The 13,301-nt window shown below is 44.9% G+C and overlaps 1 protein-coding gene across 1 annotated transcript in view; it reads left to right on the top strand.

Annotated features, from left to right (window-relative positions):
* The window catches only part of LOC126209974 (potassium voltage-gated channel protein eag-like), a 244,250-nt gene that overhangs the window by 155,676 nt on the left and 75,273 nt on the right, over positions 1 to 13,301 (top strand). Inside the window, exon 8 of the mRNA XM_049939085.1 lies at positions 9,865 to 10,082. Within this exon, the coding sequence (XP_049795042.1) occupies positions 9,865 to 10,082 (218 nt within the window). The remainder of the gene's footprint in view (positions 1 to 9,864; positions 10,083 to 13,301) is intronic.

The following is a 13,301-nucleotide window of genomic DNA, read 5'->3' as shown; positions in this document are numbered from 1 at the left end:
TCATCATTCTGGAAGGCGCAATGGTTCAAGACAATTTTGCATCTGTCCTTGGGAACCATGTCCACCCCTACATGCAGTTTGTTTTTCTTCAGCACGATGGCATCTTCCAGTAGGACAATGCAGAGTGTCACATAGTCTTTGTGTGCGTGCATTATTCCAAGAGCACCAGGATGACTTTACCCTACTCCCCTTACCACCAAACTATCCCCGGATATAAATCCGATGGAAAATTTACGGAAGGATGTTGATCGCGCCGTCCCCGCCATGGATCCTCAACCAAGATACCTAGCACAGCTGACCACGGCACTCGAGTCAGCATGGCTCCACATCTCTGGCGGTACCTACCAGAACGCCAATAACTCTCTTCCTGTACATTTCGCAGGAGTTAATGTGACTGTGCAGTGTATATGTTGCAGATGCATGTACTGATTGCTTTGTTTTGTATAAGATATAGCGTAGCTCATAGGAAATAGTACATATCCATTTGGTTTACCGAGTGGGGTGGCGCAGTTGCTATCACCCTCGACTCGCGTTCGGGAGGACGACGGTTCAAACCCGCGTCCGACCATCCTGATTTAAGTTTTCCGTGATTTCCCTAAATTGCTTCAGGCAAATGCCGGGATGGCTCCTTTGAAAGGGCACAGCCGACTTCCTTCCCCATCCTTTTCTAATCCACCGGGGCTGATGACCTCGCTGTTTGGTCCTCGTCCCCAAATTAACCAACCAACTAACCATTTGGTTACTATGAGTGTTAGAGTAATTTACACCATAACTGCTTTACACACATTTCCATTACCTAAAACCCAAACACAATTTTACTCGCATTTCGTAAAACATACTGTACATGACACAAATGTCTCCCATGATTGGCGATCGCATGCTCGTTACGTCCTCAGTCATTTCTTGAGAAATTGCCTCTATCTCTTCCTGGATTTCGGCTCTCATCAGTGTTGTGGAATTACCATAGAAAACTATGTTCTGCAGACGACTCCACGAAGTAAAAATGAGGGACTGAAAGATGAGGTGATGTCGCTGGTCATGGGATAGCACCGAATCGTGAGAGTAATCCAGCTGCAAAATGGCGCCTACTGTAGGCACTGAATGAAGGGCAGTGCAGGCTGTAGCCAATGCCCAATTATTAATCATGGCCGCATACCGCTAAAAATTGACACTCTCTGGCACAACGAATCTAATGAACTGTCCAACAACACACCAGGCGATGAACTTCGTACTATCCAGGGCCTTTTCATGAACTAGTTGTGGGTTTGTGTCCGCGGAAATGTCGGACGTTTTATTTACTGACAAACCAATTCAGATGAAAGTGTACCTCATGAGACATCACAAGATATCTCAGAAATGCTGAATTCTGCTCAGTTCTGTCCAGTAATGATGTGCAGAAATTGCTGCTACTCACTTTCTTTTCCGCCCGTGACTATTTATCCACTTGCAGCTTATAAGGATGAAACTGTTTCACAACCGTCGGAAAAGATTTGCGAGAGACCTGTAATGTTCTGAAATGGCGCCGGAGAGATCGGTATGGACTTCGTTACAAAGTTACAGGAACTCGTTGGATATTTTCCGGCTTCCAAACTGTCATTCCACGTCCCTTTGGTTATAGAACACGTCTAGCACCTATGTTTTATCGAAATGGTAATTGTCTTCTCTGGAACACGCAAATGGCTGTCTCATCTACAGCTCCTTGCGCATTGGACAGTCTCAACACTTTGCACATGACGGAACTACTCCACTGCTTCTTTTACTTGTTAGTGTTCTAAGGCTGTGACACAGTCGCTTATGACCTCAGTCGTTTTCGCACAGTAAAACAAAATCCAAACGAACTACCTCAATACGCACCTGCACTGACCAACGTTCCATACTGAACTGAATGGCATACTAGATGGGTCCACTCAGGTGCGGTAGATGGCGCGAGCACATCTATATCTTAGCAGGGTGGTCGACTGAAAATGTACCACTTCTCGCGGGCCTCTCTGTAGAACCTGCCCTTGCCCAACTTAAATAGACTGCTTTGTTGTGTTTTGGTCTAACTTTGGAACGCAATATAGAAGCGATTCTGTACTCGTCATGTCCTTGGGAGGATCCGGCCGTATATGACACCAGATGTCTAAATTACTGACCGGTGGTTTGTGGGTGTGGCGTGCAGTAGCGTCCCAGACATCAGCGTGAATTCACTGCTCTGCTCTTCAAGCTACTATAACATGATTCTGGCCTTGCGAGATGGAACGTTGTCCCGCTGGAAAATGCCACCGCTGTCAGGGAAGATACCAGGCAAGAACAGATGTAAGTGGTCTGCAGTTATGCTCATGTAGTGCACATCTGCGATGGTGCCTCCGATTACTGACACAGGTCCCATGGAAGCCCAGACCAATGTTCCGCATAGCATAATACTGCCTCCAGTGACAGGTGTCCGTGACGCGGTGTATGTTTCGAGCATTGTGCTCTGCCGTCATATGCTCCACAGACCGCTGGCTACCCTGCTTTGCAGAGTGGACGAGTTTTGTACCTCTACGTTCCATGATGAAGTGTCGACGTCTGAGAGCCAATCGCTTACTCGGAGAGCCCTTACATTCTGTCCGTCACCAAAGTACCTTATGTCAGTGTGGCCCATATCATTGCTAGGACGATTCACCATTTGTCCCTAGACCGTGCTCTGCGTATGTACTCATATACCTCTGATGTTTCTTAATAGGAAATTAAAAAAGTGATATACCGTACCTAATTAAAATACCTTTTGTTAAATTTTGAATGTCAGTTGTAGGAAAATTCTCGATGCTAAGGATTTTCGTTAGAGTTTAAAATTGAACACACTAAAAATAACATTCGTTATCAGTTTAATAAGCTGCAAAATACTAACACGAATTCTTTACAGACGAATGGAAAAACTGGTAGAAGGCGACCTCGGGAAAGATCAGTTTGGATTCCGTAGAAATGTTGGAACACGTGAGGCAATACTGACCCTACGACTTATCTTAGAAGCTAGATTAAGAAAAGGCAGACCTACGTTTCTAGCATTTGTAGACTTAGAGGAAGCTTTTGACAGTGTTGACTGGAATACTCTCTTTCAAATTCTGAAGGTGGCAGGGGTTCAATACAGGGAGCGAAAGGCTATTTACAATTTGTACAGAAACCAGATGGCAGTTATAAGAGTCCAGGGGCATGAAAGGGAAGCAGTGGTTGGGAAAGGAGTGAGACAGGGTTGTAGCCTCTCCCCGATGTTATTCAATCTGTATATTGAGCAAGCAGTAAAGCAAACAAAAGAAAAATTCGGAGTAGGTATTAAAGTCCATGGAGAAGAAATAAAAACTTTGAGGTTCGCCGATGACATTGTAATTCTGTCAGAGACAGCAAAGGACTTGCAAGAGCAGTTGAACGGAATGGACAGTGTCTTGAAGCGAGGGTATAACATGATCATCAACAAAAGCAAAACGAGGATAACGGAATGTAGTCGAATTAAGTCGAGTGATGCGGAGGGAATTAGATTAGGAAATGAGATACTTAAAGCAGTAAATGAGTTTTGCTATTTGGGGAGGAAAATAACTGATGATGGTCGAAGTAGAGAGGATATAAAATGTAGACTGGCAATGGCAAGGAAACCATTTCTGAAGAAGAGAAATTTGTTGACGTCGAGTATAGATTTAAGTGTCAGGAAATCGTTTCTGAAAGTATTTGTATGGAGTGTAGCCATGTATGGAAGCGAAACGTGGACGATAAATAGTTTAGACAAAAAGAGAATAGAAGCTTTCGAAATGTGGTGCTACAGAAGAATGCTGAAGATTAGATGGGTAGATCACATAACTAATGAGGTGGTATTGAACAGAATTGCAGAGAAGAGAAATTTGTGGCACAAGTTGACTAGAAGAAGGGATCGGTTGGTAGGACATATTCTGAGGCATCAAGGGATCAGCAGTTTAGTATTGGAGGGCATCGTGGAGGGTAAAAATCGTAGAGGGGGAGCAAGAGATGAATACACTAAGCAGATTCGGAAGGATGTAGGCTGCAGTAGGTACTGGGAGATGAAGAAGCTTGCAGAGGATAGAGTAGCATGGAGAGCTGGGTCAAACCAGTCTCTGAAGACTACAAGAACAACAATCATTTTCGTTAAAAAAACTATTTTCATTATTTGTGTGCGTTATTGGTAAAGGCGGTCAAAAAATTGCCATTCGAAGGATGTGCAGTCCAGAACCGGCATGCCACTTAGGCAAAATCGCTGAGAGTGTTGAGACAATCATCTCGCCGACGTACCCGACTGAAGATATCTGTTTGATAAAACAATGTGACCTGCTGCGTGAAGAAATCTGTAAATGCTGCACATCCTCGTCCGACAGCAATCGTCTCCCCTTCAAGGCCTTTTTTTTAAGGGCCCGAAGAGGTGATAATCGCGTGGGGAGAGATCAGGGCTATAGAGCGGGTGCCGGAGCTTCTCCTACTCATCCGTAATCGATGAAGCGGTCTCACAGATCGACTGACAGCTTGTGTCGAATGGCGACGTGTGCGGAACTTGGCGCACCATTCCACAATGGCGGTTTGCGACAGACGTGCTCACCCTTATACATTCTTCATTGTCCGATGGCCGTCTATTGGTGCTTGTCCTTCGGCAGCCAAGAGAAGGGTAACAGCATGTTGGCACTCTTTGGACTCATTTGGTAATAACGCCTCTGTAGTATGTCGGAAAGGTACCGAACGCTACGCTTATCCATTGCCTACGTGTAAGTGCATACACACTGAGTTACCAATGTCATGGGATATCTCCTGACATCGTGTCAAGGCTTTCTTTTTCCCGGAGCAGTGCCGTAACTCGACGTGGCGTGGGCTCAACAAGTCATGAGTAGCCCCTGAAGTATTATTGAGCCATGCTGCCTCTGTGGCCGTCCATAATAGCGAAAGTGTCGCCTGTGCGGGATTTTGTGCACGAAGTGACATGTCGATTATGTCCTATAAATGTTCGATGGGATTCACGCTGGACGATCTGGGTGGCCAAGTCAGTCACTCGAACTGTCCAGGGTGTTCTTCATACCAATTTTGCAAAAACAGACATAATGTCTGATGGGATACCCGAATCACTGGTTATACAATGTTACTTATAATCCGTCTTGATCGCAAAAATGTTTATTCACATGACCGGTTTCGGTTCCTCTAGAACGCTATTTTAACGTGCTTTCGTAAATCCGACGTCAAAATAGGGTTCCGAACAAATAACACGCTAAAATTCAAGCGCCGGCACAAAATATGTAATAGTAGGAACAAATTTCAGGATTCAGGTGTATATAAGATCAAATGTGATGACTGCTGTAAACAATATATCGAGCAGGCTGGTAGAAAATTTGAAACCAGTTTCAGGGAGCACACCTACTCTCAAAGCAACACATCGTTTGGTTTGTATATGGCTGCCTTAAATCACTCAGTTACGAACATTGAACAAAATTCAGATATCCTATGTAGAGCTTATAAGGGATGGTTTCTTAACATTTTGGAACAAATAGAGATATACACCCACAAAAAGAAAGATCCGGATTTAATCCTCAACGAGCAAAGCGGGTTCGATAATAACGCCGTCGTTGACGGGGCCCTCCTGCACGGCCCTCTTTACCCACGGCGATGGATATCATACGACTGAACGGCTCGCGCCACAACACCGAAACGGCGGGAACCACGGAAGCAGACCGTGGAGGAAAACAAGTCTACACCAGCACCATGGATATAGAAATCGCCCTTTCTGTGCGATCAAAAAGATCGTACAAAAATGATAGTTTTACTGTGTATTTTAATTTTGACAAGTACAGATTGTAACCCTGACATCTAAGTTTTAATGAACTATTTTTAGAGATAAAAGTAAATACACTCCTGGAAATGGAAAAAAGAACACATTGACACCGGTGTGTCAGACCCACCATACTTGCTCCGGACACTGCGAGAGGGCTGTACAAGCAATGATCACACGCACGGCACAGCGGACACACCAGGAACCGCGGTGTTGGCCGTCGAATGGCGCTAGCTGCGCAGCATTTGTGCACCGCCGCCGTCAGTGTCAGCCAGTTTGCCGTGGCATACGGAGCTCCATCGCAGTCTTTAACACTGGTAGCATGCCGCGACAGCGTGGACGTGAACCGTATGTGCAGTTGACGGACTTTGAGCGAGGGCGTATAGTGGGCATGCGGGAGGCCGGGTGGACGTACCGCCGAATTGCTCAACACGTGGGGCGTGAGGTCTCCACAGTACATCGATGTTGTCGCCAGTGGTCGGCGGAAGGTGCACGTGCCCGTCGACCTGGGACCGGACTGCAGCGACGCACGGATGCACGCCAAGACCGTAGGATCCTACGCAGTGCCGTAGGGGACCGCACCGCCACTTCCCAGCAAATTAGGGACACTGTTGCTCCTGGGGTATCGGCGAGGACCATTCGCAACCGTCTCCATGAAGCTGGGCTACGGTCCCGCACACCGTTAGGCCGTCTTCCGCTCACGCCCCAACATCGTGCAGCCCGCCTCCAGTGGTGTCGCGACAGGCGTGAATGGAGGGACGAATGGAGACGTGTCGTCTTCAGCGATGAGAGTCGCTTCTGCCTTGGTGCCAATGATGGTCGTATGCGTGTTTGGCGCCGTGCAGGTGAGCGCCACAATCAGGACTGCATACGACCGAGGCACACAGGGCCAACACCCGGCATCATGGTGTGGGGAGCGATCTCCTACACTGGCCGTACACCACTGGTGATCGTCGAGGGGACACTGAATAGTGCATGGTACATCCAAACCGTCATCGAACCCATCGTTCTACCATTCTTAGACCGGCAAGGGAACTTGCTGTTCCAACAGGACAATGCACGTCCGCATGTATCCCGTGCCACCCAACGTGCTCTAGAAGGTGTAAGTCAACTACCCTGGCCAGCAAGATCTCCGGATCTGCCCCCCATTGAGCATGTTTGGGACTGGATGAAGCGTCGTCTCACGCGGTCTGCACGTCCAGCACGAACGCTGGTCCAACTGAGGCGCCAGGTGGAAATGGCATGGCAAGCCGTTCCACAGGACTACATCCAGCATCTCTACGATCGTCTCCATGGGAGAATAGCAGCCTGCTTTGCTGCGAAAGGTGGATATACACTGTACTAGTGCCGACATTGTGCATGCTCTGTTGCCTGTGTCTATGTGCCTGTGGTTCTGTCAGTGTGATCATGTGATGTATCTGACCCCAGGAATGTGTCAATAAAGTTTTCCCTTCCTGGGACAATGAATTTACGGTGTTCTTATTTCAATTTCCAGGAGTGTATAAAAATCTACTTAATACAGTATGTGCATATGTAATGCAACAAATGTACCAGATGCCACCTGTCGGTAATAGTTTCATAATTAATATAAATGACATGCATTCGGCCTACCAATTTTATGTCACTCAGCGTGTGAAGGTTTCTGTGTGTGGACGGGTTACTCCAGTAACCGAAGTTGCAAGTACGTTCTGGTACATTTGATGTTGATTGGATAGGATGAAAAAGGTTTGCATTTGTGAAATAGTAAATTAGTTTCATTATCGTTTCAAATTTGAAGATGGTTCTAGAGGAACTGAAACCGGTCAGGTGAATAAACATTTTTGCGATCAAGACTGATTACAGTTAACACTTCATACCAGTCACGAACAATTGTAGCCTCGTAACATGGCGCATTGGCATCCATTTAAACTCCATCGTTGTTTGGTAACTTGAAGTGCACGAATGGCAACGAATGGTCTCCAAGCAGCGAAACTTAACCATTTCAAGTCAATCATCAGTTAAGTTGGACTAGAAGATCCATTCCACGCCATGTAAACACAGTCCACAGCATTACGAAGCCACCATCAGTTGGCAAACTTCAGTCCATGGCTTCGTTGCGTGTCCACCATACTCCCTGTCATCGGGTTGTGGCTGAGCGGTTCTAGGCGCTTCAGTGTGGGACCACGCGACCGCTACGAATCCTGCCTCGGGCATTGATGTGTGTGATGTCCTTAGGTTAGTTAGGTTTAAGTAATTCTGAGTTCTTTCAAATTCTGAAGGTAGCAAGGGTAAAATACAGGGAGCGAAAGGCTATTTACAATTTGTACAGAAACCAGATGGCAGTTATAAGAGTCCAGGGGCATGAAAGGGAAGCAGTGGTTGGGAAAGGAGTGAGACAGGGTTGTAGCCTCTCCCCGATGTTATTCAGTCTGTATATTGAGCAAGCAGTAAAGGAAACAAAAGAAAAATTCGGAGTAGGTATTAAAATTCATGGAGAAGAAGTAAAAAGTTTGAGGTTCGCCGATGACATTGTAATTCTGTCAGAGACAGCAAAAGACTTGGAAGAGCAGTTGAACGGAATGGACAGTGTCTTGAAAGGAGGATATAAGATGAACATCAACGAAAGCAAAACGAGGATAATGGAATGTAGCCGAATTAAATCGGGTGATGTTGAGGGAATTAGATTAGATAATGAGACACTTAAAGTAGTAAAGGAGTTTTGCTATTTAGGGAGCAAAATAACTGATGATGGTCGAAGTAGAGAGGATATAAAATGTAGACTGGCAATGGCAAGGAAATCATTTCTGAAGAAGAGAAATTTGTTAACATCGAGTATAGATTTAAGTGTCAGGAAGTCGTTTCTGAAAGTATTTGTATGGAGTGTAGCCATGTGTGGATGTGAAACATGGACGATAACCAGTTTGGACAAGAAGAGAATAGAAGCTTTCGAAATGTGGTGCTACAGAAGAATGCTGAAGATAAGGTGGGTAGATCACGTAACTAATGAGGAGGTATTGAATAGGATTGGGGAGAAGAGAAGTTTCTGGCACAACTTGACTAGAAGAAGGGATCGGTTGGTAGGACATGTTTTGAGGCATCAAAGGATCACAAATTTAGCATTGGAGGGCAGCGTGCAGGGTAAAAATCGTAGACCAAGAGATCAATACACTAAGCGGATTCAGAAGGATGTAGGTAGCAGTAGGTACTGGGAGATGAAGAAGCTTGCACAGGATAGTGTAGCATGGAGAGCTGCATCAAACCAGTCTCAGGACTGAAGACCACAACAACAACAACAACAGGGGACTGATGACCTCAGATGTTAAGTCCCATAGTGCTCAGAGCTATTTGAACCTACCAACTGAAATCGGGACTCATCTGATGGGGCCACGGTTTTTTAGTCGTCTAGGGTCCAACCGACAGCGTCACGAGCTCAGGAGAGGCACAGCAGGCTAGATGTTGTGCTTTTAGCAAAGGTGCTCGCGTCGGTCGTCTGCTGTTACAGTCCACTAACACTACATTTCGCCCCACTGTGCTAACAGATACGTTCTCTGTATTGCCCACGTTGATTTCTGCGGTTATTTCGTGCAGCGTTTCTTGTCTGTTAGCACTGTCAACTCTACACAAATGCTGCTGCGTTCGGTCGTTAAGTGAATGCCGTCGGCCGTTGCATTCTCGGTGGTGAGAGGTAATGCCTGGATTTGGTATTCTTGTCATACTCTTGACACTGTGGGTCTTGGATATTTAATCCCCTAACGATTTCCGAAATGGAATGTCCAATGCGTCTAGCTCCAATTACAACCCTGCGTTGATTCGCGTCGTGCGGCCGCAGTGGGTCGGAAAACGTTTCACACGAATCACCTGTGTACAAGTGACAGCTCCGCTAATGCACTGCCGTTTTATATATCTTGTGTATACTGCCGCCTTCAGTATAATTGGATATCGCTATCCCATATCTTTTGTCACTTCAGTGTATAGCTTGTAACGGCGAAACTACGACCTGTCGCTGCAGTTAGATGGGAGGTTATAAGTAAAGAGCTGCACAATCAGTAAATAAGTAGGCCCATCGCAGGGAAGCGCCCGCATGTGACTGTGTGTGATGGTGTGTGCAGGCGCTGCCGCCTCCATCGCCGACGACGACGGACGTGGAGAAGGGCGAGGGCGGCGTCACGACGCCCTCTGGGGACGCCTCCTGCTCGTCGCCGGCGCTGCGCGTCCCAAAGCTGTCCAGCGTCGCCGAGCGCCACGACTCCTCCTCCACCAACGCCGCCAGCTCCAGCAACACCAATGGGGCCAAGCCGCACCGGCCCACCACCATACGTGCCTCCAGGTACATTTCCAAGTACATTACTCACCTATAAACTGAACTAAACCTGAAGGCTCAGAGGTACCGACCGACCGCCGTGTCGTCCTCAGACCACGGGCGTCACTGGATGCGATATGGATGGGCATGTGATCGGCACATTGCTCTCCCAGCCGTTGTCAGATTTCATGACTACTTCTCAACTGGCTTCATAAGGGCCGAGTGCACCCCAACAACACTCCACTACCAGATAGTAAATATCAGCAACCTGTGTCTGTATGTATACATAACACAATCATAGCCACTGTCTCTGGGCACACCGGCAGGCATAACTGTGAGTTCCCAAAAGATCACATACTTGCAGGTGTAAAATCACAGCTCATCAACATGCATCTAAGTAGGTACCCAACACAAAACTCACCTACCATTACCAAATTACGGGTACCATCTCATTGGCCACCACCATGTATGCCTCCATGTGCCCAACATGTCACTTACCCACTGGAATCAAATCACAGTAGCGGTTTCTTGTTTCACAAGGATACATGCTTTTAGCTACCCAACACAAAATTCACCTTCTTGCTCCAGATTGTAAGCCTTGTCTCATGCTTCACCATGACAGACGACTCCAGGTGCCCAACTGTTCACTTGCCTACCAGTACCAAATTACAGGGACTGTTTCTTTTCTGACCACCCTACTCTGCACGCTCTTGTCTCAAAAATAATACTCATCCGAATTCCTTTTTCCCATCTCCTACAACACCGTATGAAATTGAAGATATTATTAAAAAGAGTCAAAAAGATTTATTCTGCAGGGCATGATCTGATACCCTGCTTCTAACTTCATAAGTGTTCAAATTACATCAGTGAACCCCTGTCAAATATCATAAATACCTCATTTCTAGAGGGAACATTTCCAAACCAGCTAAAACTTGCTAAAATTATACCTCTCTACAAGAAGGGAGAGAAAACGGACATGACAAACTATAGGCCACTTGCTATACTACCTGCCTTCTCAAAAATATTTGAATACTATATGTTAACTAGATTAGAAAAATGTTTAAATTCTAACAACATAATCACATCTTCTCAATACGGATTTTGGAAAAATAGGTCCACACCACATGCTCTGTACGCATTTATAGAAAAGTGCTCAAGTTTCGTTACCATAAACAACCTGCTGTCGGTATATTTCTTGATCAGTCCAAAGCCTTTGACATGGTCGACCACAAGCTGCTGCTTATGAAACTCCATAAGTATGGGATTAGAGGTGTAGCCCACAATTGGTTCCATAGCTACCTTAGTCAAAGAAGGCAATATGTAGAAATAAGTAAATCAGAGACATTCAGGCACTGCAGGTCAGATATACTACATACAACAAATGGCGTCCCTCAGGGATCTGTCCTTGGCCCTGTTCTTTTCATATTGTTCATAAATGGTCTCCTAGAACATACCAAATGCCAGCTCCTTCTGTATGCTGACGAGACAAATATCCTGATAACCAGTAGAGCTGACACATTGCAAGATGCAGTTAATGAAACTACTTGTCATTTATAATCGTGATTTGAAGCAAATAGACTACTCATAAATACTGAAAAAACTGTAAGTATGTACTTCCATACTAGACAAAATCTAACCCCCTTCAATGCAGTAATAGTTATCGGCAAAGATGACATTACGAACAGGCAGGACACCGAATTTCTTGGACTTTCATCAGTAACACACTAAATTGGAAACCACATATTGAGGCATTGTCAGAAAAGCTTAGTAAAACCTGCTATCTATTACGATCATTAAAAGACACAGCCAGTGTAGATACCTTGAAGCTGGTGTCTCGTGCCCTGTTTGAGTCTGTCTTGAGCTATGGCCTAATATTCTGGGGAAAGAGCTCTGATTCTCTCACAATTTTCAAGTTACAAAAACAAGTAGTAAGAATAATGAAATGTAAAAAAACGAACTGAACACTGTAAACCACTATTTCTACAGCTAAAAATCCTACCACTGCCATTCCTCCATATATTGGGACTAGCTTGTTTTACAGTACAGCACTTGGACGCCCTCAACAGAAGTGCAGACCGCAACACACATGACACCAGAAACAAAACACAGTTACAAATTATAGCCCACAACACAAAATTATATGCGAATGGGGTTAAATTTATGGGCATTAAAATATACAACCACCTCCCAACAGACATAAAAGCAAGCAAAAACCCAAAAACAATGAGAATTAAATTAAAGGAATTGCTACTAAATCACTGTTTCTATTCCGTACATGAATTTCCTGAAACAAAATTTTAATTACTTGCAATAAGCTGTTTATTCAGTTGTAGATGTGTCTACTTAGTAAGACAATTTAATTATTGTATCTGACCTATATTCTGTCTTTACCTCATATATGTATTCTGCTAGGTAACTATGTACCACAATATTTTAATTACTTGCAATAAGCTGTATATTCACTTGTAGATATTTCTACTTAGTAAGATAATTTAATTATTGTTTGTTACTATTGTTTGTTACTCATAATCTGTCTGTATTTCTTATATGTATTCTGCTATGTGCAGTATGCACCACCGTCATCTCTCATCACACACCACCTTTTTTATATTATGTCTATATATCCTCTATGTATTCTGCTATGTGAGTTATGTGCCACTACTGTCATCTCTCGTCAAATACCATCTTAACATAATTTTTCAAATTGGCTTGTCCTATATCGTGATGTGCTTTGCTGTACAAACTGTATGATCTTCAGGACCAATAATAAATAAAATAAAATAAAATCTGGGTACCAAATGTTTCTGTGACCTACTAAGGCGACTTTCTCTCTGGCCCACTACCAGGTACTCAGCATGTCACTTACCTAGTGGTACCAAATCATAGTGATTGTCTCTTGGCCCACCACCATACATGCATCTGGGTTTCCAAAACATCACTTACCTTCTGGTATCAAATCACAGTGGCAGTACATTGTTCTCTAAGCACCTAACACAAAACACACCTACTGGTACCAAATCACAAGTACTGTCTCATGCTCCACTACACATGTCTCCTGGTGCCCAACAGGTCACATACCTGCTAGTGTCAAATCACAGCAACTGCATCTTAGGTCTCCACCATATATGCCTGTAAATATACAACAAAAATCTCATCCTCTGGCACGCCTCACAGTGCCCCACCATACATGTCTCCAGGTGGCAAACAGGTCACTTACATACTAGCACCCGATTATTTGGACCATCA

The sequence above is a fragment of the Schistocerca nitens genome, chromosome 10 (genome assembly GCF_023898315.1).
Source record: "Schistocerca nitens isolate TAMUIC-IGC-003100 chromosome 10, iqSchNite1.1, whole genome shotgun sequence".
NCBI lineage: Eukaryota > Metazoa > Arthropoda > Insecta > Orthoptera > Acrididae > Schistocerca > Schistocerca nitens.
Note: the sequence above shows the minus strand (reverse complement) of the source record. Positions and strands in the feature narration are given on the sequence as shown.